At 39.1% G+C, this 25,592-nt stretch overlaps 1 protein-coding gene across 1 annotated transcript in view; it reads right to left on the minus strand.

Annotated features, from left to right (window-relative positions):
* POLA1 (DNA polymerase alpha 1, catalytic subunit) overlaps positions 1 to 25,592 on the minus strand; it is a 282,451-nt gene that overhangs the window by 171,655 nt on the left and 85,204 nt on the right. The window contains exons 27-30 of the mRNA XM_006920960.3: positions 4,469 to 4,501; positions 3,654 to 3,746; positions 2,254 to 2,459; positions 353 to 485 (exon numbers count right to left, since the gene is read on the minus strand). Of these exons, the coding sequence (XP_006921022.1) occupies positions 353 to 485; positions 2,254 to 2,459; positions 3,654 to 3,746; positions 4,469 to 4,501 (465 nt within the window). The remainder of the gene's footprint in view (positions 1 to 352; positions 486 to 2,253; positions 2,460 to 3,653; positions 3,747 to 4,468; positions 4,502 to 25,592) is intronic.

Consider the following 25,592-nt stretch of genomic DNA (forward strand, 5'->3'; position numbering starts at 1 on the left):
GCCTGCCCCCCAAAAAACTATACAAATATAAGTTAAGAGGACTACGAAGAACGTAGTACTCTCTAGTCTCTGAAACATCAACTGTATCACTCCGCAGAACCTATAGAAACAAGGCTTCCACGAATTAAAGGAAGAAATGGAAAGAGAAGGCCCTGCTATAGACGTGGCAGTACCAGTGGCTGGAAAAGGAAGAATGATATGCTAATGCTCAATCTGTGAGACAGTTGTTAAGCAGCTTTCATCACCAGCTAGAATTTATTTCAATTGCAAGGATGAGGTGGTTCTTCAACTATCTGAAGGAGGAGAAAAACACATGGCAGCAGCTGGGCTCAGCAATAAATGCTACATTTACCTTGTTAATTTCAAACTGGCTCACTGGGACACTGCCATTTAGCACATTTTCTCCAATTTCTATCAACCTCTTCTGAATATTTTCCACTATAGTGTCCCGGCTTTGATCAGAAAGAATTTGGCCAATGACAAAGCTGCAAAAAGAAAGAGGGATTGATTTTTAAAAATCATATTTTATTAATAAAGGAGAGAAAAGGAAAATAAATGCCATTAGATTAACATGTGGACAAGAACTGTACTAAAAGCTAACATGAGAGTTAATGTCCAAAAGGCTGTTGCTATTTGTTTTTTTAACAGTAATTCTACCAAAGGTTTACCAACCTTGGAATGTCAGGTTTGCCCTCAGACATACAGATTACTTTGCTTATGCAGCATCCAATGCTTCACATTCAAAATGCAGGGAACGGTATGCGTTCCATCATAGTTTTATGCAATTACAAAATTCAAAAGCAGTTATATTCTACCCATAAGTTAAAATGTTAGAAGATAAATTTTTTACTTTCCTCATAAAGCTCTAAGATAGTATCTCGGATGTCATCAAGATATCATCTCCACCTGAGATAACCATTAGCTAGGAAGTAGAAATATAAAGTTCTTTACGTAAATTTAAAAATAAATAAATATTTTAAACCTTTCTTTCTTCGGCTTCATTATATTGTTCAGTGTTCTCCAACCTTATGTTATTCCACCAGACCCCCCACAAAAAGGAAAAAAAGGGAAAAAAGTAAGGAAGCCAATATTTTATCCATTTCTGAGAAAATGCAGAGCGAGGGTTTGACAGCTGCATTATAATTTGTCAGAAAAAGAACCCTGACAAAAACATTTGTATAGCTTTAATTACTAATACATTTCTAACTCGGAGAAATTTACTTCTATTATGATGCATCTTTTCTTAGAAAACACAAAGCTGAAGAGAACACTCTAATCGACAGTCTATACAAAGTAGTTTCATCTTTGGGTACATTTGGGGGCAATGAAGCATTTCAAACTACATTTCATAAAAGGCTAACAGTGACCTATACTCGGATGATCAACTTTGCCTAATCAAGAGTAGTTTGCAGAAGCAACAATTGCTCAATCTCCTGACTTGAAAGCAAGAGGAAGACTGGAAAACAAGTAAAAACTGCTGGTATGCAGCAATATAAAAATTAATTTAAAATTTTGCTTTAAAGGAAAAAATTCTATTTTCAGAATTCCTCAGGTTCACAAAACAGGAGTATCCAGAAAGATGGCGAATAAGGTACCCAAAGATTCATTTTTAAATGGTTGCTTTATAAATTAATATGACCCTAAAAAAATGAAACGGGCCTTAACACAATCTTTAGTCTCAGGGGTCATTCATGACATTTATTATTTCTGAGGTATATATGATATTTGAGAACTAGCTCTTAAATTAACCTGAGATTAGTAAGAATCTTTACAAATGATATGGGTGGGAATAAAGACTCACTCCATGGTCAACTTTGAATCCCAGACCATTTTAAGTCATGAAACGGGACATCTTAACAACTACATTCCTAAAGAGGCTCTAGGATAATTCAGAAACACAACACAAGGCACTTTCTAATAGAAACAGTAAAGCACAACAAAACAAAAACAAATCACATGAACAAAACCAACTCTGTCAGGATCTAAAATGCGAAGGTTCACCCTCACCACGAATTAAAACTCATGAGTTGTATCTTACAGCAAGCAAGCGTCTCTTCCTGAGCGAGTCCGGCTTTTTCTAACTTTTACTCTATCTATAAAACGCCACTCCAAATAAGTAAGAATTGGTAATATGCATAATAACAATAACAAAGAAGAAGTTGCATCCTTGTGCTTGGCAGGTGTTGTCCACATCATTAACACTTGAAGCTTTTAAGAACAAACAATGAAAGCAGGAACGAAAGCTGAACTCACTTTCCAGTGTCTTTAGCAAGATCGCACCAATCTCTTCTGACTATATCTAATCCTTTTAGCTCTTGTTTGGTTGAGTAATTCCCGTCGGACGTTGGCTCCACAACCAGAGCAGCATACTTCTTTTTCTTCAGCAGTAGCAGAGACTTGAAAATTCCATCGATGTCTATTTCAAGCAGTTTGTACAACTTATTCACTTCACTTTTTACCTGTGAAAGTTTTAGCCATTAATATTAGCTTCTCAAACATCAATAGGGAGAAGAAACTACAAATTCCTAAGACTTAATCTAAACAGAACTTGAGGTCACACGAGACTAGGATGCAATTACTCAGTGTATATGGAACACGATACTATGCTGGGTCCAATGCAAGAACACTGAAAAAGCACAGGGACAAAAACAGATTAAAATAAATAAATAAACAGACAATAATATATCATCCCACTCGACAAAGAACAGAATTGGCAGGGTCAGCCGCAGGAATTAAAAATTATGAAATAGTCTTGTTTAAATGTAAAACCTAAATGTTTATGTACGTACCTTCAAACTACTGAATTCGTTAGAGATGACACAGTCCAATGAGTAGACGTGGCCAGAGATAAGTAAAACTTTAATAAAATAATGTCTATGATCTCCTTGGACCTCTCATAGCACTCTGAATACAAGCTAATAAGTATATGCTGAACAAATAAATGAACAGTCACCTGCTCTTTATTCATAGGATGGTCATGGCACAGACCACCGCCTCCAAGGAAAATACACAGCTTTTCAAGGTTCGATATGGTAAGCTTGCTCTCAAGTGAAGACTACAGTTTAAATTTCACACATTTCAGAGGGGAAAGGTAGGAAGGTGTTGGTTCATAAGATGATACCTTAGTTTTAGTTTATTGGGACACTACCTTAACATAGCAAGTACCCAAGAAACACTAATTGTGCTGTGAATTGCAATTAAGAGGTTACAAATGATTATTTTTAAATGTCCCCTTGCCTTTTCGAATATATTTTAAGAACTCCTGTAAAAAGTTCAGATGTGTGTATATGTATATATGTAGGCAGGTAGGTATTTACATCTATCAGTGTATGAAATGCATCTGAACACTACTAGAGACATATTTCTCCTTATGAATGACAATGTAATAAGTACTAACATGATCACATCTTAAACTTACCACACTTAGACCATCCTCAAAACATACCTAGCATTTAAGAAAAAAATGATTTCCTTTTGATTTTACCCTCAAAACAAACAACTGGAGAAGAGGCTAAGAAAAATCAGAGGATGAAGAACTGAAGGCACTAAGTGTATGAAGAACACAATGTACAAGTGCATGAATTTATGAGGTTCCACGTTAAAAATAATTCACAAAAGTAGATAATACATATAATTTTATCAAATTGTCTCACCTTGTTTCCCAATTTAAATACTTCTTCCAGATTGGTGCTATTGGTGTTTATCATAATGGAATCTGTGTCCCCATAAATAACTTCAAGGTTCATCTAATGAAAAGCAAAATTACAAAAATTGACAAATAAAACATGGTGACCATTATGCACAATGAAACTCAAGATTTTCCACTCTACAGAAATTACAGGTTCCACTGATTTTTCAAAAGGTTATATTTATTCTTATCCATATTGTCAGATTAAGCCCCAATAAAAGAGAAAGGTGAATGTTGCCACGTTAAAAAAAAATCCCTAATTTTCTTAAAACAAACAGATATTAGAGTGGCAGGAGAAGTATCTAGTTTTAGCTGAAACAAAACATGGAATAAAATAATAGAAAGGAGGATCAGAGACTAGCTTAGTGGTCATAGCAATTTATGAAGCAGAAACATAATGAATGGGTTTTTAAAATTCAGAGGCACAAATCCGTATTAAATTTCAAACAGTATTTAGTAGAATATGAAGAGTGCCAAAAAAAATCAATCATAGCAAACAACACTAGAGCACATACAGTATAAAGGCCTGGAAGTAAACTCTAATTAGCACTGTTACTAATTTGCTTGAAACACTCATATATAGGCTTCAAGCAGCGGCTAGATCATATCAGTGTTAGTAAAAGAAAAAAGCTATAATCCATTAGGAAGGATTATAAACGTAAACTAGACATTCTAAGAAGCCATTTCCAGTCTGTTTGGGTTGCAATTTTCCTTGAATACAAGAATGTCACTAGGTGTGATATTTAAGAGTTGTCATATGATGAAAAGGCTCAGCATTACCTTCTGTACCATCTCTTTCGTATGCATCAAAATCTAAAGGAAACAAAGTCAAGATTAATGCATTACATAATTACAAAAACATAAATATAAGCCCATAGATAAGTAGCCCAATGATTTTCCATATATTTTTAAGCTGTTGATAATTTTCTAACTACAGCTCTCAAAATAACAATGTAATCTAAAAATAAGTTTGCCTCTACACTGATTCTTAGAGATATGTAAGCAGATCTATTGTAAAGGTCTAAGTGAGCAGATCTATATAAAGACTTCTCTTTAATAAACATGCATACTAAAACCGAGTAAGTCCTCAGTTAATGTCATCAATAGGTTCCTTGGAAACATGGATTTAAGTAGAATAACGTATAAGGAAACCAATGTTACCTACCAGAGGCTAACTGATATAAACAAGAGTTAAGTTTCTATGGTTTATCTCTGGTCACAAAAACATCACCAAACTTCGAAATAAAGACCCAAAATACTTCTAATATTAAAAATTTAAATAAATGTGAGCTATACATACATTTAAGAAAGATAAATAAAAACAAGTAAGATAATGATTTTCTAACCCACTTATTCCCACTCAGGGTCGTGGGTGGCCAGAGCCTCTCCCTGCAGCTCAGGGTGCTAGGCGAGATGTCCTGTCCCACCCTGGACAGGACACCCTTCCCTCACAGGGTGCACTCACACACACCCCCACACTCATTTCAACTGGGACAATCGAGACACGCCAATTCACCTCACACGTACGACATTGGGACGTGGGAGGAAACCAGAGTCCCCAGAGAAAACTCACGCAGACATGGGGAGAATGTGCAAACTCCAAACAGACAGTGGCCTCAGCGGGAATCAACTTTTTTCTCATCAATATTATAATGAAATGACAAAACAACATTATTCAAGGACCTGCTGTATCCCTTTATAATATGGCAAAAAGGCAAATTATTCTTATTACTAATATTTAATAGAACTGCATGGCTAAAAAAAAAAAAGCTTGACAGAGCATTTCAAATCTGGCAATCCTTACTCATCTTAAAAAGGATCTTAAAAAGTAAAAATCTAATATATACATTAGATTTAAATTTCTTCTCTAGACTAAATTTCTTGAAGGCAGAAAGTAGACCTTCACTATAGCCCCTGCAGTTTGCAGTGCCCAGTACAAAGGTGGAACTCGAACATTCAGTAAATGAAGACAAATATACAGATAATATCTGTCGATAGGTCTGTCCCCAGGTCCGCATAGCTCTAAGACTGGAGACATGTAGGTTATGTGGATATAGATAAAAACAGATACAAATTACCTTGGACCAGATCAGAAGTAACACATTTGACAAATCAGGGCCTCTTAAAAAGTAATATGACACAACGAGCAGTCTATGTGTGTGTCTCTGTGTGTAGGCTAGATACTGTGCTCCAAGCATCTCATGCATTTTCTCATGTCATTCTCCAAGATCTTCGGAGAGAATCACCATTAATATCCCCATTTGTTAGATGCGAGAGAGAGGGGGCGGGGGAGGGAGGGGAAGTAATTAATTTGTCCCAGTAAGTGATAGACCAAGGATAAGAATCCAGGCACTCCGACTCCAGAGCATGGGGCCACAGTTATTCCATGCCATTTTTGCTCCATTATCACCCAATTTTCAAAGCATCGGCCTAAACCAGAAGTCACTTTTCCAACGGGCCAGACAGATTTACTTCTTTGTTTATATTCCTTTTCCCTACCTCCAATAGTCGCATTGTCAACTAAGCCCAAACCTCGTATCATTTTTGTCTTTCTTGTCCTTCATATCAAAGAGCTCTATAAATCCTAACCTTAAAATATCTTTCTCATCTGCCCATTCCTTTCCATTTCCATTGTTCCTCGCTTTCACTGCTGTCTCCCAATGTTGTTCATGCATTCATGTCTTAGTCCTTAGGGAAGGAAGCCCTTCCCCAGACCTGGGGGTAGTGGGGGGTGGTGAATGCTGATTAGGCTAACCACTGTTTTAACAGTGGCTATGTGGTGGAATCACCTTCGGCTCTTTAAAAAAATATCCTTATCAGGGCCCAGCAATCTTTTTTAACAGCTCTCAAGATGATTCTTATGTTACAGGTGGGGTTAAGGACCACTGGCCTAAGATAATCATGGTAATCTCATTTAGGAAACAGTTTTTAGTTGACAGTTTGTCCCCTCCCCAACTAGACCACAAGCTCCTAGGGGTCAAAGCATCTGTTTGTGCCTAACACCAGGCTTCGCATAGAATAGGCACTTAAAAACATTGTTTGCTAGTTGACTGATAGGTCTCAAAATAATCCCAATTACTTTTCTACTAGACACTAAAATGCAGTTAACTCATATAAAACATTCACTCTCCTCCACTTCATCTTCATTTTTAACATTTAAATTACAGAGAAATGCATTATGGGAGAATACCTGACAATTCCTTTGGGAAAAGGGCAATGACGAGATCGACCCAAGTCAAGTTGATCATAGTGAGGACAGAACCACTTATCATGAGTTCTCTTCACCCTCTGCCCCTTCCGCCCTGCTAGGCTTAGCTTTCCTCATCACAAGGGACAATTCCACAAGGTAACCGTCACACGCCAAGTAAAATACCTCAGGAGCAATCTGTCGACCTTCCACCACAACCCTGCATATGCAGTAATCGATTTCTGCTACTTTTTTTTCACGCCATGAACCAAACCTACTACGTCATCCCTGAATGCACCTCCAATGTGAACTGGCAACCTTCACCTTTCAGATCCTCTTACACACAGAATCTGCCAATCTGCCAGTAATAAGGTAAACTCCTACAAGAGGACTTACTGAGTTACAGGTTATAAATTTAAAATTTTTGATAAGTCAAATAGCTCTTCACAGAGGCTGTATCGATTTCTGTGGATCATCTGAATCACCACCTTTCCAGGGGACCTCAACAGCAGCTGATGACAATGCTGTCTCGTGTTTAAGGTCCTCACCACACCTCGCCAACTCTTCTTCAGTCCGTTCTATACCAGACAACCCACTACCAGCATGACCCCCACCTCTCATGTTTCTTCACGTAGCAGTTCTAGATGGTGGCACCACAGTGCCCTATCCAGTCCAATGCTTACCCAAGTGCTACTGAGCAGGATCATTCCAAAGCTGCCCTCGGTTCTAACGCTCACTGGGGAGGGCTCAGCGATTGGACAGCCAGCGGATTACCAAATCCTCAAGATCTAGTGCACAGTACACAGTAGCTGGTAGTGAATATCTGCAGAATGCTGAATGAATAATCCTAAGAGGTAGGCGGTATTATAAGCCCCATTTCAGGGATGAGGAAAATTAGGCTCTGCGATTTTGTCCAAAGGAGCAGAGCCAGTCAAGAGCTTGATCTAGAAGCTGGACCTTAGGTTTCATTTTTCTTTACATTGTGTCTCAACTGCTTTATTAAAAAGCTTATATCACGTGAATGTTCTGGAAGCCAACAATCGAAGATTTATACACTATACATATTTCCGCCATTAAGGAAATGCATTTTACAAAAAAAAAGCTACAGGTATCCAGAAAGGCCTACTGGACACCAGGTACAGTGATTACAAGATGACCGCTCATAAGTTCATTTCAAAGGGACAAGCCTAATATTAAAGCTACCCATTCTGACAGAAAATCATTTTGTAAGTGCCAACAGCTAGAAAACAGGACTATAAAGGCTTGCTAAATTCATTAATAAGGCAGTCTGCAGTTATCTGATTTCACAGCAACACCTGCATATTTATCTACTCATTACCAATTGGATGATGGAATTTTTTTCAAGCACATTTCAAAAATCTGCCAACTTCAAGTGTAAAAAAATAAACTTTGTGGTTAATTTTTCCCTTAACAAAGTACAGCTGTTGAGAATAATTGTTCAAGATCTTACCCTGTAATGTCAACTGCAGCAGAACAAAGAGTATTTAATTAGCAAATCTATCCAGTAATTCAACACCTATTATATAAAATGCCTTCGTGATTTTATTCAGGATAATTTGCTAAGAGGGTTATTACTGACATTCAGATGGAATTTAAAATTCCTACGCAAGTCGAGTCATAATAGCAGTAATGATCTCCCCAATCAGGAGATTCGGTGTCACACAAGGCTCTCTTGCAATGCAGCAGCCGATTTCCTGACTTCTTAATTCCTGGGCTCAGCTCAGTGAGAGCCCTTCATGCCGATATTTCAGTCAGCAATACATCTTTAATGGGACTCTATTAAAATAACTAGAACAAAAATGACTTTTTTTTTTGGTTAAAAAGAATGACAGCACTGCCATCATATCAATCATTGCAGGCTTCGCAGAACAGCATGGTTAGGGGAAAAGAGGAGGGGGAAACAGGAAAGGAGTGGGGCTGGGGATGGGGAGAGCGATAATTACAATAATACGAGAAGGTGTTGTAACCCCAACCTGAGCCTCTGAAGGCTGCTAAGGGTAGTGGGGACTAAAAAGGAAATGTAAACGTATTTCGAAAAAGGGTTTCCTCGAGAAAATAATTTGTTCAGGAATACACCCACGAGGTGGTTTACTAAGCAGAAGCAGCATGTTTGTTATGCCAGGGTTAATGGCAGCAGCAAGCTAAGACCAACTACTGCCGAAGTGTGTGTTTACAGGTTCTCCGAACAAGGCCAGGAGAAAGCCGGGGTCTTTATGTTTTGTTAGAACAAAATACTGGTGTCTTGCAGAGCATCTGAAGGTTATGAAATGTTTCTAGATGGTATTACAGGCTAAAACATCGTTTGTTAATTCTAAAAGAAAGAGAAAACACCAACTTTCCACAATTAAAGTTTCAAGCTCCTATTCCAATTATAGTGCTATTATAGTGCTATCTACTATCGAGGAGCCCACTTTGGTATATGATGCAGCTATTAAATACAATAGAAATCCTACAGGTTAAAAACATGTTGGGTAAGGTCAAGTTCTAAACAAATAATGCATGAACAGAATGACGACTGAAATCTCAGTGACTTTAGGATATTTCTGTTACTTACGACACAAAATTAGAAATAAACTGCCAAGTTTTTTAGAAATACATTAGCATAATAGGGGTGGCAAATGAATGGTTTTGAAGGATAGGGTAAAGTATTAGAAATACAAATATTATGATATTTGGTAATCCAACCATTATCTAAGCTTTCCTTATTCTCAGTTTCAGCAGTTCTCAAGCAGGACTCAGTGTTCCTCATTTCTCCCACTTGGCGAACATTTATTCCATCCTCATTATATTACATTGCCTTTTTCCTATTTTCCTATTCCCTATTGTTCTTAGATGTGTATCTTCTTTATAAGATGCTCAAGGAGCAAGCGCTTTTGGATTTAATAAGCTTTCTATTCTCCACTACTTAACAGTCCCGTGACACGGAGTTCTTTACTGCTCTTAAACCTTAGTTTTACCCTCTTTAAAATTGGGATAATACTACCACCTAGTTCCCTGAGCTGGATGGGAATACAAAGAACTGTATGCTGAGAACATGCTTTGCAATGATAAAATATCATACAAATGTTGAGTTTTAAAAAAAAGTCAGGGGTCTGAAATCTGAGTACTAGTTTAAACTGCCAATTATTACTAGCTAAGTGATTTGAGACCAAGCTGGTTTCTCTTTCTAGGTCTCAGCATCTTAATTTATAAAATGAAGAGGCTGGGATTTTTCCCAGATCTGAAAATCTAAGAATCTAAGTTTAACATGTTCAAGTATCTCTTCTTGATATCTGGTTGTTTTGTCTTTCAACCACATTCATTTCTTTAACATTAGGAAAAGGAGGCAAGCAGTAATATATCCAACGAAGATTATTAGCGTTACAAGAACATCTTTCCATATTTTAGGTTGCTTTTGAAGGCTATGTGGTTGCAAAATAACTAGAAATATGTAAGCTCTCATGAGGTATCCGCATACATCTTTATGCACTTAATATAAGTGGGTGAATGTATTTACAGTACATAAGAACATCTGACACCTTCTGTTGAGATCCCCCCTCCCGTCCTGGAGAATATATATACACCTACATGTATACGTCACAGTTTCTCAACCTCGACACTATTGACATTTTAGGCCAGATAATTCTTTGCCATGGGAGGTGGGGGTGGAGGCTGTCCCTAGCTTCCACCCACTAGATGCCAGAAGCATGCATGTGTGCACACACAGACAGAAAGACAGACAGACACGCACACACTTGCCACCTGTGACAACCAAAATTGTCTTCAGATATTGCCAAACATTTTGTGGGGGGGAAAAATTGCCCCGGTTGAGAATCAGTGATATTACATTGATGATGACTCAACACTTTTTCTCTCCAGGCCCAAACTCAATTGTCTGTTCCATAAGCATTTAATCTAAATGCCATCCATCACCTCCAAACCTTCACCCAGCTCCAAACATGACAAATGTCCACTTCCGAGACTTCGACTAAGACAAAGAGCTAACTTCCTTTCTAATCCAATGAGCTAACAAGTTTCACTATATCTTTCCAGTGTGGCACCCCTGCCAATGTGCTGTCCCTCCTCCAGGTCCTCTCCAGTCACTTGGCCTACCATCTGTCTCCGGCATCACTACCTTCCAAGCCATTCTTCACACTTTGCCAGTGTTCTTTCTGAAATGTACTCTTTGAAATGAAACTCAAACACCTTAGCTTGACCCAAGACTCACGATCTAGTTGAAGCCCACCTTATCTTCTAATGCTTCCCATATGCATCCTCTACACCAGCCTTCCTGAAATACCTTGAGTTCATTGAACAAGCCATGCTTTATCCTTGCTTCTGTGCTTTTCACATGCTTTTCCCCATGGCGGTTAAAAGCATGGGTTCAGAAATTAAGCTGTCTGATGGTTAATTTCGTCAAATCTCACTAGGTCATGTGGTCAAACATCAGTCTACATGTTGCTGTGAAGGATTTTTTTTTTTTTGGCATGAGAATAACATTTAAATCAGTAGACTCTGGGCAAAGCAGATCACAACACCATAATGTGAGTGGGCCTCATCCAATCAATTGAAGGCCTTACGAGAAAAAGACAGGTCCGCCAAGAAAGAGAGAACTCTGCTATAGGCTGCCTTCGGGCTCAAGCTGAAACATCAACTCACATCTCATATGTTTGGGTCTCCAGCCTGCCAACCTGCCCTACAGATTTCAGACCTGCCAGCACCCAAAATCACAGGAGCCAATTCCTTAAAATCGATCAATCGATCTCTCTTCCTCTAACACACACACCGCCCACCCCACCCCCACCCCTATTAATTCTGTTTCTCTGAAAAACTCTCACTAACACAGGCTGCCTGAGTTCAAAACTTAACAGTACTGTTTAACCACTGTGTGACCTCGGGCGCACAATATAACCTTTAAGTCTCCAATTCCTTGACCATAAAATGGAGATAATAGCTGCAGCTTCCTTATAATAGGGCTACTGTAAGCATTAAATGTAACACATATGTACCAAAGACTATACAAAACTATTTACATAAGGGCTCGGTAAATGTTAGGCATTATTATTACCTAACGTCTACTTATTTCACAAGGAACTTTGCACCACCAAAAAGCCCCTCAACCCAATGATATCAGTGGGTATGTTACTCCAATGTACTCCCAAAGAATTCTGTGTACGCCACGGCACACCGCTCTACTATAAAAGATTAAGAGAATATAAGCAAATTATAAGCAGAGTTCCTATCAGCCATTAAACCTAACGCAATGCCTGGCACATAGTAGTAATTCAATAAATATTTATCTTAGGCTCTAGTAAAAGGAGGCAAACTCCAAGTGGTCCAACTTGAGGTGAGCAAAGCCATGGATTGATAAGTGCATCTCCACAACAACAGGACCCCAAAAGCTGGTTACAGAAAGCGGCAATTAAACCCACACACAGTACGCATTTAAATGCTAGCTCTTTCCATGCAAGAAATGGAGTGAACCAGTTTTAATCTCACCTTCAAACACAATGCGTGTTAGATAAACAAATATTCACTCAAGAGAAATGAATTTCTACCCCAATGACAAAGGCCCATTAATTAGAAACTTGACTAAAAGTGTGCCTCTTCCATACAACTCTTGTTTTTAGATAAACTGATTTTGTTTTAAATCCTTAATTAACAACCTAGACCTTCTGGTAGCTCATGTGTAAAGAATATAAAACATGTTGAATAAACAAAGCTTTCTGAAAGGTTTCTCCTCCCCAAGAGACACATTTAATGATATTTATGAGTCTCTCTCAATTAATGCCCCACAATTTGACAGGGCTCTAATTTTGATATGAAAACTTAAAATACCACAAATTGTAGCTTTGAATATATGAAAAGTGAACCTCTCCCTTGTCTTGTAATTTTTTGCCCTGAAATATTTATTCATCTTGTGCACTTTTTAAAATGCACTTTACGTTCTGACTTTTAAAAAATTGTTTTCACCTTTAAAGAAACCTTCCTTTCACAACATTCTTATTCTCTACTCCTCCTCCACTACCACCTCCAGTTTAGAAACTCGCGTCCCATACGTTTCACTTGAACTTACGTGCATTACTGCCATACTTGAGATTATGTCTGACACAGGACCCCGGAGAGCTTGTAGAGCTGGCTTGAAAGCGCACTTGAGCCAAATCTACTCACCGACACAAGAGTTCAAATACGAGCCTACACCCTAAAATACTAAATTCCCAGAAAAAAAGAAAACTCAAGATTAAAACTAAAGCAGGAGATATTAACCTAAGGTCAAGAATTCTGAAAATCCCTAAAACTCTAAGGAAAAATTTGAATATGTGCCTGTATGCATTTTTCTACGAAGAGGTTTCACATATTTCATCAAATTTGAAATTTTGATTTGTTTAAATATAAGTACCATTCCAGATGCTCCAATTAGCCACAAAAATAGAGCTCTCAGAATTCTTAGAATTCACGTAATGTCCATGAGACTAGAATACCCCCGCCCAAATGTCTCTGCCTCCTGCTCTGGAGCTGGATGTTTTCGGCCCCTACAGTGTATTTTCTCTCACAGAAAAACATGTATGTGTCAAAAGGCTCAGAGATTCGGTTCCCTGATTGACTCCTCGAATAACTCTTCTGGGGGGCTAATTAAGACACGGCCAAACTATGTCCGCACGTTAGTGAACATCAGCGTTCAGGCAAGTTTCACACAACCTGATTAAAATTGACTCAAAGTGTCTTACTTCAGTAATCACTTCGACAGAATGAATTTTACATTAGTGGGATCAAGCATGCACCAGGCCTCAGTGGAAATGAAAAGGGCTTAGAGTAATAGAATTTATAAATCCACCCATTAGGTTAATGGCTAAATGATTTACATGTAACTTTCTCCCCCACCCCGCCTTCCCTCACCCTTTAACTCAGTAAAAACTATGCTTGGCATTTTCCACTGCAGTGCCATACTCAAAGGAAATAGCCTTTCTATTTTGGGACATTCTAATTTCTAATAATGGCTTGGGTAGCTACCATTAACTCTTTCAAAGCACAAATAATTGACTAATAAAATTAAGTATTTTATAAGGCCTGAAAGTGCTTAATTGATCATAATTGTCTATTTGAGAAGAAGGCGTCAGGCTGGCTATGCTCAGATAATGAAGTTGGGCAATTCTGAAGCACTGCAATCAAGATAATACTTACAGCTAAAAAGGACATTAGCATTTTCTAGAATATGCAACATTTTCTTTATAGCTGAGGTCATGGGAAAATGTGACTAGAAACTTCGAGTTCTTGGCCCCCATGAATGGCAGGTTTGACAGGTTGCCGCTTGTCATTTCTAAGCACCTGGCTTGAAGCTCAACCCTGGAAGAGCACCTCTCTGGCAGTCTGCAGGACAATCTGAAGCTGGAGAGTGACCAAGGTGTTACTGTCACCGTTTTGATGGAAGCATTTTTGATGCCTGGAAAGCTCCTTTTTAGGCCCGACACAGGATAAGACAGTCATGGCACTGTTCACCATTACTCTGCTTTGAGGGGGTGAGAAGAGGGAGAACTTTTTAGCCTAACACACCTTGACGGACAACTCCCTCGTTCAGTACCAGGGCCAAACACCAAATTCTGTTCTATAATGACCATACTTTCTTCGTGGCCTCCTACAGCAACTCTATTTCTTAAAAAATAGCGTCCCTTGCTCCCCCTTTTATTAGAAGTTCTGTGAGCTAGCTATCATTAAAATACAAAGGGTTCTCAATTCAAAAAAATTTTTTCAGATAGATGGTCTCATTTTAGGGAAACGGAATTGTGTTCACCTGTCCAGAGATACGTGAGGCATGCCTCTAATGCCCTCTATATTTAAGGATCAACCAAATAATGTATTCCCATTTATCAATCTTTTTTTTTCTCTCATCTTCTATACTATCTCTGAGAAGAATCCAAAGAAATTTTGGAGGGGGACCAAAAAAAAAAACCAGATAAATACCAAATTGAGAAATGTCATTTAGGATACAGGTACAGAATATGAAAAGAAAAAATATCAATATATTAGCTATTTAAGACTTGGCTACTGCTAAAAAAAAAAATCCCCTTTACTTTTGAACTTCATTGCATTTCCACTCTATAATCCGGCCAAGGCTCAAGAATTTGATATGAATTATAGGAAACTGTGTTATATTCTTTTCATTTAGAACTCCAAAAAGTTATCCGTTCACGTACCAACAAGTATTTGCTGGGCAGTTCTCACATGCTAGGTGGAAAGGAACGATATAGTGAATGATTCAGATGTAATTCCTTCCTTCTACAGTATGTAATAGCTAGTGGAGAATCAAATACACAATTGGAAAAAATACATACATACACACACACGTGCATACGTACAAAATAGAGGGCTCTAGGGAGGGAGTTAGAGAAAAGAGCATGGAAGCAGCCAGTATATAAGGTGAGCTATAGAATAACAGGAAAAGGGGAGTGGGAGAAGAGTGTGAAGATCCAAAAGACAGGGAAATTCTCAATGGCGATTAAAGAAGATTAAGCTTTAAAAAAATAAAAAGGTTTGTTTTGCAATGAGAAGAAAATAAAAAATATAGCTGAGGCTACAATGCTCGGGAAAGTGGGAGAGAAGGCAGGAGAGGCCCAATGTGAAGGGCCTTGTAAGCCATATTAAGGACTTTAAACTGGGGAGTGACATAATCAGATTGACAGTTCAAAGAGGTCTCTCTGGCTATAAAACGTAAAGAATGCATGTGGCGGCTTACACAGAGAAGTGATGAGGCTTTACCAGCATAATAGCCACTGCACTCGAGGCAGTCGCAGGTACTTAGGAAGTAGAATCTAAAGGACCTGGTAACAGGCTGGATATGGGGCGTGAGGAACAGATAGGGCTCAAAGATGAGATCCAGGTTCCTGGCTTGGCAACTGGGAAGGCAGTGCCGTCACTCATTGAGACAGAGAATCCAGGAAGGGGGACAGGTTGGAGAGGAGAACTAGAAGAGCAGTTCTGGAACTGATGAATATGTTAGGTCTGCGGACATCTAAATGGAGATCACAGGGAGGCAGGTGGAGCCAAGATGCTCAGCGGAGAGGATGTGGGGAGTTTCAGGTACAGGAATTCCAATGCTCAACAGAGATGCAATTTATGACTAAATCGAAGTGATGTCAGCATGCAGACAGAACCCAGTGAAACGGATGGCACAGCTCACAAAGGGGCAGCAGGACAAAAAGGAGACGGGGCAAGCTGGCACCCAACCCACGGTTGCGGTGCTCTGTGGGTCTCCTGATCCGTCAATCCTCCTCCAGTACCTTCCTGTCCCCTTCAGCTATCAGATCTCTGTTCCTTCTGTCACAATTGGCAGGTGTGACACAAACCAGTGGCCACTGGCACATCCGACTGCAGGCTGCCACAGTCAGACAGCCAGGCACCACGCACTGACCTTTAAGGAGAACGATCCCAACAGGTGGCCAGGGCCTAATACAAATAATGGTATTAAGCCTCCCGACAAGGTCAGAAAGGGGGAGCACCTCGCCTTTTTATTGAGCAACCAAAACAGCTACAGGCCACGGCTCAGCAAACAGCAAGCAAAGGCTCGGCGGTGGCTCCTGTCCTTCAGGCAGTGATGGCTCAACAGGAAGACTGAACATCAATCAAGTCACTTCACAAGTAAAGAGCCTCCTATAGCTCTGACCTAACCTCCTTTTCCTGCCTCTCTTCTGCAGTTGGGAGGGGGAGGGCATTCTTTCTTATGTCCAGTTTGGTGCCATTTATTAGCCATTCCGATTTATACTTATCCAATAAAAGAAAAGTAACGGTGGGGGAAGGGTTCCCCTTGGTTTCCAAAGAATATTCTTCACACCCTTCGAGAGAAATTACCTCAGTCATAAGTGATTAAATTAATTGCCTTTGTCGCTAATTTGCTTTGATAACATCAAATGTCTCACAGTTCTCATGGACCTTTGACCTCAGAGCAAGCCACTCTTTTGACAGAACAGACAGCTGTAGCTCAGGGGGTGCTCAACCTCCCGAAAGACAAATGCCTCATCGCGGCCCAGAAATTCCACTGGGTGGTAAGAGGCCAGCAGTCCTGCACCCTGCAGGAGGACCCCACGTGCTGATCTACAGCCCTTCTCCCTGACCTTTCCATACAAAATAGATCTTTCTTTCTCCTGGACACAACCTCCTCTGCTCCCGCCCTCTTAAACCTTGTGACTGCAAATGGCATGGCTGGGAGGAGCCACACACCACTGGCACTTTGGTACCCAGAGAAAGGATCCAAGCAGTAGATCAGATTCCTGTCAGCTGGAAAAGAGCTGGCACTTCGGCTGCTTCTCATTCTTTATTTTTAAATGGCAGGATGGGCTCAAGGGCAGTGTGGCCTGTCACACAAGAAGAGACTAAAGATTTTAAAAGATAAAACCAAAAGCCTCAGGGTGCGCAGACTCACGCAAGACTGAGAACTGAACATACAGTATTTTACAAACCAGTTATGAGTGTGTTTCTCTTAGTGACACGGCGGGGCGGGGGGGGGGGGGGAATTGATTCTGGGACAAAAAAATCTAACTACGGATCGGTTCTTAGTCAATGGGACTAACAGATTAATTCTCATGCTACTAATTTGGAAAAGACTTATTTTCAGACTTATGAAGCCAGAGCATTAAAATATTGGGATGTGCTACCAATGACAAAGTTACCTACTCAATCAGTCCCTCAAACCAAAAGAGCATGTAAAAGTAAATATCGACCAATAAAATGCAAAGAATATGGTTAGCAAGGACTTACCTATGCAGAATACAAAATGTGTTTTCTTTTTTCCTCTACCACCAGCATCACCACCAGATCATTCTCAACTAATTCTTAGAAGCTGAAGACCAACTTGGATTTTGATGTATAAACTGCTTTTGACGATATTTCATTTTAAACAGATAAACACTTTAAAAAAATGCAAGCTGAAGACACCCTTTTGAGAAACTTAGAAAACAGATGTGGAAGCCATTTGTTTAGATGAAGAGGAATTTTCGCTTTTATAGGAATACAATGATTCATGAAGAGGAAAAAAGTCTGTCATCAAGTTTACTTCAATAGATACTCTTGGGTTTGAGGCAGCTTTCTAAATATGGCCACTGCTTTTCTTCATATCTCATCTCTCCTGAAATATCTCAAACTACCACTAACAAACATTACTTTTATTGTCTTTGTTCTCTTACATTTTCTGCTTAGTTAATATATTGTGCAGAAGAAAAAAAACACAACTCTGGTACTACAGTATTATATACTTGCTTTTACTGCTTAGGAAGCTGGACAAAATACCTTCCATTTTACTTATTTATCAAAAATGAGACATCTTGAGTATTAAAACTAGGAATACAAGAAACCCTGACAATAAGTTCAGAAATAACAGTCCTTCTTAAGGCAAAGGAGATGGAATAAAAGAATGTGAAGCTTTTCCAAGAACTTCTAACAAAGAGGAAAATGTCCTTTTTGGTTTGTCTTTTCAATGGAGATGCCAAGAACTAAAACAGGAAAACAAAAACGGGGTGGGGGCATTGGGTTCGACCTGGCCAAATGCTTAAGAAATTTCTCTCCTTCCATCCTCTTTTCCTTGCCCATGGGCTGCTCCACTGTCAATGGCTCTGTCTACAGGACACTCTCTGAGTTAAGAGGTGCAAGATCTGTAGGAACAAAGAACTTAGCTTCCATGCTCCTCCATCTCCTCAGCAAAAGACAAAACCGCCTATGAACAAAAACCTTCATAATTCTCTATCCCTTAAGATTCTGCTATGATCCCAATTAAGAATCACAGAAAAAAAAAATCTCTTTTCTGCAATATCCCCATCTGCCAATATTTTTGCCACGTGACTTTCTATAGTTTATATTTTAAAAATAGATGTTTTAACCTATCCCAAATATAACAACGTAATTTTGAAGATGCATTTTCAAACTACACATACTCCCACTGTGAGCCAGAGCTCAGTCTCTGAACACCTTTAATGGTTTACGAAATTCTGTGTTCATGTATACATGGAATTTTTCTGGGTCAAGAATTCATAGCTTTCACTCAATTCTCAAAGGGGTCATGACCCAAAAAAAGGTTAGCCTCCCTACCAAAACTTGTAGTGATTTCTTAGCTATGTTGAACTAGTCCTGAAACAGTATGGGGAGTTGCCTTGTGTATTTCATACCCATGGCTGCTCTGGATTTCTGGAGAGATCACCAAAGAGGAGCGATTGGTCTTGCTGGCTCCAATGCTACATATAAACCCTTTGCCAACCCTCCTAAAGATGGGTGTCAACCATCAGCAAGGGGAGAGAATAAAAGAAATGAGCCTTAAGAAATCCATGACCACTACTATTGTTACAGAGACAATGTGTCATTTGAATTAGGAATGTCTAAAGGCTGGTTTGCTGGTTGCCTGTAAGGACATCATAACTTGGCTGAAATGTAGGAAGAAAGGAAGAGAGGAAAAAACAAAAGCTAAACCCTTGACTTTCAGCTTGAGCAATGGGTAGCTGGTGCTGCCTCTTTTAAATTCACAATGAGAGAGAAAAACATGTTTATGAAATTAGTAGTGATAAAGTTGATTTTTAAAAACCTACAAATTAGCTATAAAGTTGGATTGTAGACAGTCTTGCACCAATACTGATGAGTCTTAATGGTGAGCATTTCACATTTACCGACCTTCCTAATACTGGGCCACTCACTTTATCAACAGCATGACCCTTGCTCCAGCAAAGAAAGGCTTTTGCTCTCTCCTTTCCTCCGTCTCCTACACCAGTATTTAAAATTCTCTCATTATTTCTTAAATCCACTACCAACCCTCTTGAATACAATCGATGATCTTGTGTTATGTGTCACTCAGAAGACTGAACATTTATTTCATGGTCAAGGTTTCCTAAAGACATCCCTTCCTATGTCACTCTACCATCTCTCTGCAATCTGAGGAGTAAGCCTCCATGAATCCCCTAATTCAACAAGCATTTACAATGGGCTCCGCACTGAGAGAAGTATAAAAGGAGTTTCACTGCCCTTAAGAAACTTAAAAGACAAATATCACTTCCAACTAAGTAGCTTTCACTGTCTGAAAATGAAAGGAACAGGACTAAAAAAGTAAAAACGGGACGACGAAGCCAATCACACCGCATCCCACACCAATGGACTGATCTACTGAAACCTGCTCTATGGAGGCACACCTAAGCCTTTGGATGAGTCCAAAACGAGAAGGCGCATGGCTCTGGCTCCAGGCAGGGAGCAGCCTCAGTAATATTAAAGGAGAGGGAAGGCAAAGCTAATAAAAGAGGAATGGAATGAACATCCTCATCCTTACCTACTGCCTCTTAAAGAAAAAGAAGCCATGAGGTACAGAGTCCAGGTCAGGAACAGACATAAAGTCTGGAAACCTGGGACCCAATGAGCCAATATATCCTTGAAGGCCTAGTTTTTTCATTTCTTTCTTGTCCAGATTGTCTTTCATTTGCTATAAGAACCTCACCTCTTCCCTTCCCAGCATCTTTCATCATCCCCTTCCCACTGGTGCCTTTCTTTCTGTTACTATAGTACCTATTTTGCCTAAATTAAGGGTTACTCATTCACTTGACAAATATGTATTGACAGTCCACACTGCTCCAGACGTGGTGCTTAACTCTTAGCATCTGAATAAAATGTAGCCCATGCCCTTGAGAAGCTTGCAATCTACACCCCAGTGGTCTCACCTGCTTCTTTATCTTTAAGGGCTTGATCCCCTGCCTCGTGCTCAGTGCATAAAACCTATGCCGTCTTGCAGCTTCATTCTGAGAACTCAACTCAAACGGTGTTCTCAAGGGTCAGTAGTCTCTTCTCACCAAAAGTAATGGGCATTTCTTAGGTGAGATCCTTAAACAATCACGTGAGCACCTACTCCAATGAAGTGAAAAGGCACTTCGCTGTTTTCTCTTCATCATCACCACCCTCCACCAGACCCTAACAGCAAAGGCCATACGTGAACATGCCTTCAGACGCTGTCGAATTTCCCATAGGGGGGAAACTGCCCCCAGTTGAGAATTACTAACCTCCATCGACGATTCCCTGTGAACATGCTTGAGAAGTGACTGATTTGTCATAAAACGTACTGATTCCAGACATACGCCTATTGTCATCAACATTATTTAGAGCATATATGACTATGTTATCCCAGATGGACTTTTCATGTTTAGGCAAATTTACAAAGTCTCCAAATATGCTAGCTATCTTTCATTTGCCCATCCGGTTCCACTGTCTACCCTGCTGTCTGGGAGGGAAGGCTGACCTAACAGACATCGAAGAGCTCCCCTACTTGACAGTTGAGTTTGGACAACCGTGGAACACTGCATAGATCAGGAGGGGAGGGAAGGCTAGGCAGGTTACTGATGACCCCTGCTTTCTCCCTGACCGGTCACATAGGAGCTGGCTGGATCCATCCACCTGCGGGTCAGAACACCCTTCCCGCCCAACTTCTTCTTTCTGGGTTAGGTACCTGCTCTTCCTCTCACTCCTTTTTTACCTGCTCTTACTAGCCTCAGAGTTCACACAATTCTCTTGCAGCTCTGCCATACCCTGCCCACATTTTGGTACGTAATCCCTTTATCACAGCCTCCTATTTATCCCAGTGCCTCTCTTCCCTGCTGGGGCCCTGACTGATACAGCAAATACATTTTAAAATTAAATCTTAAAAGCAAGCAGCTTTAAAATGGTCCACTTAAAGCTCCATCCTCCTGAAAACAGACACACAAGAAGCATCGTATCTTGAAAATCTAGGCTTTTAAGATTTGTGAAGAAGACACACAATGAACTTCCTTTAAAGAGCAAACGTGTATATCTTTTACTGTGACGTATTACCTAAGAATCCTCAAATGTATATTTTCTTTAGTCCTATCTTATCCCAAAAAGAAAGAAAAAGAATAGAACGCTTTCTCTCTCTCAACAATTTTGGCAATCATTTGGTTATAATTACTATATGTTACATCATTAGTTTTCCATGTTACATATGTTAGGTTTCTAATTACACTGTACATTGATGTTGAGGATCAGGACTATATCTTACGTTTGTTTTCCTCACACTTATTCATGCCTTGTAATAGTTCACAATAGTTCCTTTAAGAGAGAATATATTTGATAAACATTTGTTGACAGTTGGAAATAGTATCAATAGAAATAGAACACAAGGAGCAGGAAAGATATGCTCACTTACTTTAGTATTTTCTTATTTGCCTTGCCTTTTCAAGAGATTTTGCCACCAGAGGAAAAATAAAAGCTTCACTGTAAGGTGAATGTAAAATTTTAGGAAAACAGCTGTATACCCATCAAGATTATTTTCCACAAGTAGCCAACATGAAACAGAATTTACAACAGAGACAGGAAGAAGAGTAGGTGGAGTTAGAATAGAAGGAAATGAGGAGGCGCAACAAGAATTAATTACTGGTAATTACACATGCTACAGCCGCTCTTCTTTCTCCACCCTCTATCTAATCAACAGTGGGAACAGATGTGGTCTGTGGTATTGGGGAGGGGGGTGCTTAACAGCTGTTTGGAGAACATGCCATTAAAAAGCAGCCTTGTCCACAGAAACCCAAGAGTTTTACTGTTTGAAAGAAAAGAGGTAATGAATAATGCCACAGTCTTACTTTGAACTTCAGCTCATTGAGGCCAAGGATAAACTTTCTTCTTCTCCTGATTTCTGAAGAACTATGGCAGTAACTTTGATATTTTCTGTTACAAGAGTGCCTCAATATTTGAACCTATTTCATATATCGCATCCAAATACTCCTGAAACCAATACAAAGATCTAACTACTATCTTAACTATGATACTAAGTAGTCAGTCTTAAATTAACTATATTGATGATCACGAGAAAAACTAAAATTCCCACCATAGGGAATACTATGCTCAACTATCTTTCTGGATGTTCTTCCATGGGATAAGAACTCTAAATAACATAGAAATCAGAACATCCCAATTTACTTCTTAAAAAATTTAAAGAATGCAGCATACTGTCAATGCATATAATTTTTCCTAAAAGATAAAAACATGGACTAAAGCCCAGGAATAAATTTAAAAAACAACACGACGTCCAAGGATTTACCAGGAAATGCAGTTACTCACAAAACAGAAGTTTCAGCCTCTTTCCGGCACAGAGCTGTTTTTCCTTCCTCCCAAGGCTGATGACTGCCAGCTGGGCAGGGCTGGAGGGAGGGTAAATGGCATTCTCACTCCATCTGGGACACCCCCAAGGCCCAAGGAATGGAGATAGGTGGCACAGATCTGGCTTCAGGAACTATCTGATGACTGCTACCTATAACCTGAAACTCTCATGCTGGAATAGCAGACGAGCTTATTGACTTCGGAACCAATTAGGTTCCAAAAAGCTGTAAATAAGTCCATTTGTTCACAAACCCAAAGTGGTACTAGATAAATGAGTGATTATGCCACTGACTGATAGCAAGTACATTGACTGCTTTTGCCAAAACATGCAACTGTGTTGGAAGCTGAAAGTTCTCAAGTAGCTTTAACAATTACAAGTTCCTCTTAAGTTAAATGTTATTTACATATGTGGCTGTGGAGTGTATAGACACAAAGAATGTTTAAGAGCACATGGATTCATTCACATGCACTTGCAGGATACCACACTAATCTCCCATATCTAATCTTATTAAATTGAGCTTGCATATTCTCGAATTTACTTCTGTGTATTTTGGGGGCAACTTCAAAAATTTCATTCAGTTCAGTGTATGTAAATTGCATGAACCATGATTCAATCCTATTGGGGATAATTAGAGAAAGACAGAGCTTGGGTTGGGAAGAGAAAAGGAAGGTAAAAGCTAATGGCAGAAGAGGAACAAAGATTTTTAGAATGAAACCAGAGGAAAAATAAAAGAAGGTAAGCGCAAGCACATTCGGGACTCAAAACTGTACGTTGATAGTATATGAGAGTCAGCCATAACTGGGGATGGAGAATGGGAAGCCCCAGGCAGATAGGCATCGACAACTTTTGAGTTTGAAAATCAGAAAGGAAATAAACAGCTAGATAGAAAACCAGCCATAGAGGAGCAAGGGAAATGCCTCGAAGCATGCTTATTATCTGCAACAAAGCAAAATTTCTATTAAACTAGGGATGGCAAACACAAATGAATATATAGCATCCCTTGTTACTAAGTAAAATAGTATAAATGAAAAGGTCATTTGTATTATACTTAGATTTATTTAACTGAATATAAATACGGTTTATTCCTAAGAGCTTCCACAGATCCACTCTCAACTTCAGACTCCCTGTGACTAGTTTCTATGCAGTCTTAAGTTCTCAGACTTAAATTCTACAACTATGAGTTTTCAGAAACCTCTTCTTCCTGATGAGAAAAGGACTATACCCATCTTTTGCAATTCACCAGGATGAAGGTATTCTTTTTGGTGTGCTCTGCAAACCTACCTTTTGATCCCTAGAAATAATTTTAATTATCTGCAAAAGAGCACATAAGTAAGTTTAAATTAATCCTTCGTCCTGAATTATGTTGCTTTTCTGCATCAGCAAAGACACTTACCATGCAAAATAATGTTGTTGTTGTTGTTGTTGTTGTTTTGTCTGATAGAGAATATATTTGGGAGAGAAATGGGAGTTTCTGGCAAAAAATAAAGGCTTCATTACTTCAGCTTTAAATGTAAATTAGGCACTCAGCGGCATGCAAGTTAGGACAATTTTCCTTACACAAGATAAGATGAATTATATTTTATTCCTTAGTTCTTAACAAGAGTCACTTCCTTAGACATACCTAACCCTTAAACAAAAGCTGTTCTTTGTCACAGCTAGGGAAATGTTTTTATTACTGATGTTCTTTAAATATGTATGAATAAAAATCTCTCTTCTATACTCATGTTCATAACGAGCTGCTACTTAGGCAAAGAATATGTATATAAAATGAATATAGAAATAAAAAGGGGAATATTTGCTTTCTATTTGAATATTACACATATCACCCCAACTAGTGGAAAGGCCTTTAAAAAAAAAAAAGCAGCTGTCTTTTGAAGCTCTAATACTATCAGACTTTGTAAGAAAGTGATGGCTTTTAAAGGTGAAAAAGACATTAAACACACATCTGATTTCACGGAACCACACTAACAACAACTACCAGTGTTTCATAGGGTTTTGCACTTGTTTTTAAAGGTGATCACTTCTTTCATATTCACACAACTTTCTCCATCTATCCGGAACTCCGTGTATCCAAATGTCTCTTGTTTAGTAAAGCTCAAACAAGACCTGTCTAATCCCATCCTTCGCCATGGCATAGTGCTGGTCACCTTCAGCAAATAGGCCTCTCCGTTATATTCACCTACTCGAGAGACCATTCTTTCAAAGATGTTTCTTGCAGTATTTTGTCCCAGTTAATCCAGATACATTATATAGCTTTAAATCTAAAGTTCCCCAAGTCACTCGTGGCAAAAAAATAGTCCTGGGATGTTAGTCTACATTTCTCCTTTAGTTCTGCACAACCTGAATATGTAAGTAGAAAGGAGAAAAGGTAAATGGGATATGCTCGATATCTTGCTGAATTAAGTCATAACACTTAAGATCCTACCATGTGATATCAAAATTTTAATATCAGCTTTACACTTGAGAGATTCTCCAATTGTCAAATCCCTTTTCAAGCTAAACTCTGGCTAATATTTAATCTGATGAGAGTACAATTGACCTAAATTTCTGCATCATGGAATCTCGACTATGCGAATCATCTTAAGATTAGTCAGTCA

Source organism: Pteropus alecto, unplaced genomic scaffold, assembly GCF_000325575.1.
Source record: "Pteropus alecto unplaced genomic scaffold, ASM32557v1 scaffold659, whole genome shotgun sequence".
In the NCBI taxonomy this organism is placed as follows: Eukaryota; Metazoa; Chordata; class Mammalia; order Chiroptera; family Pteropodidae; genus Pteropus; species Pteropus alecto.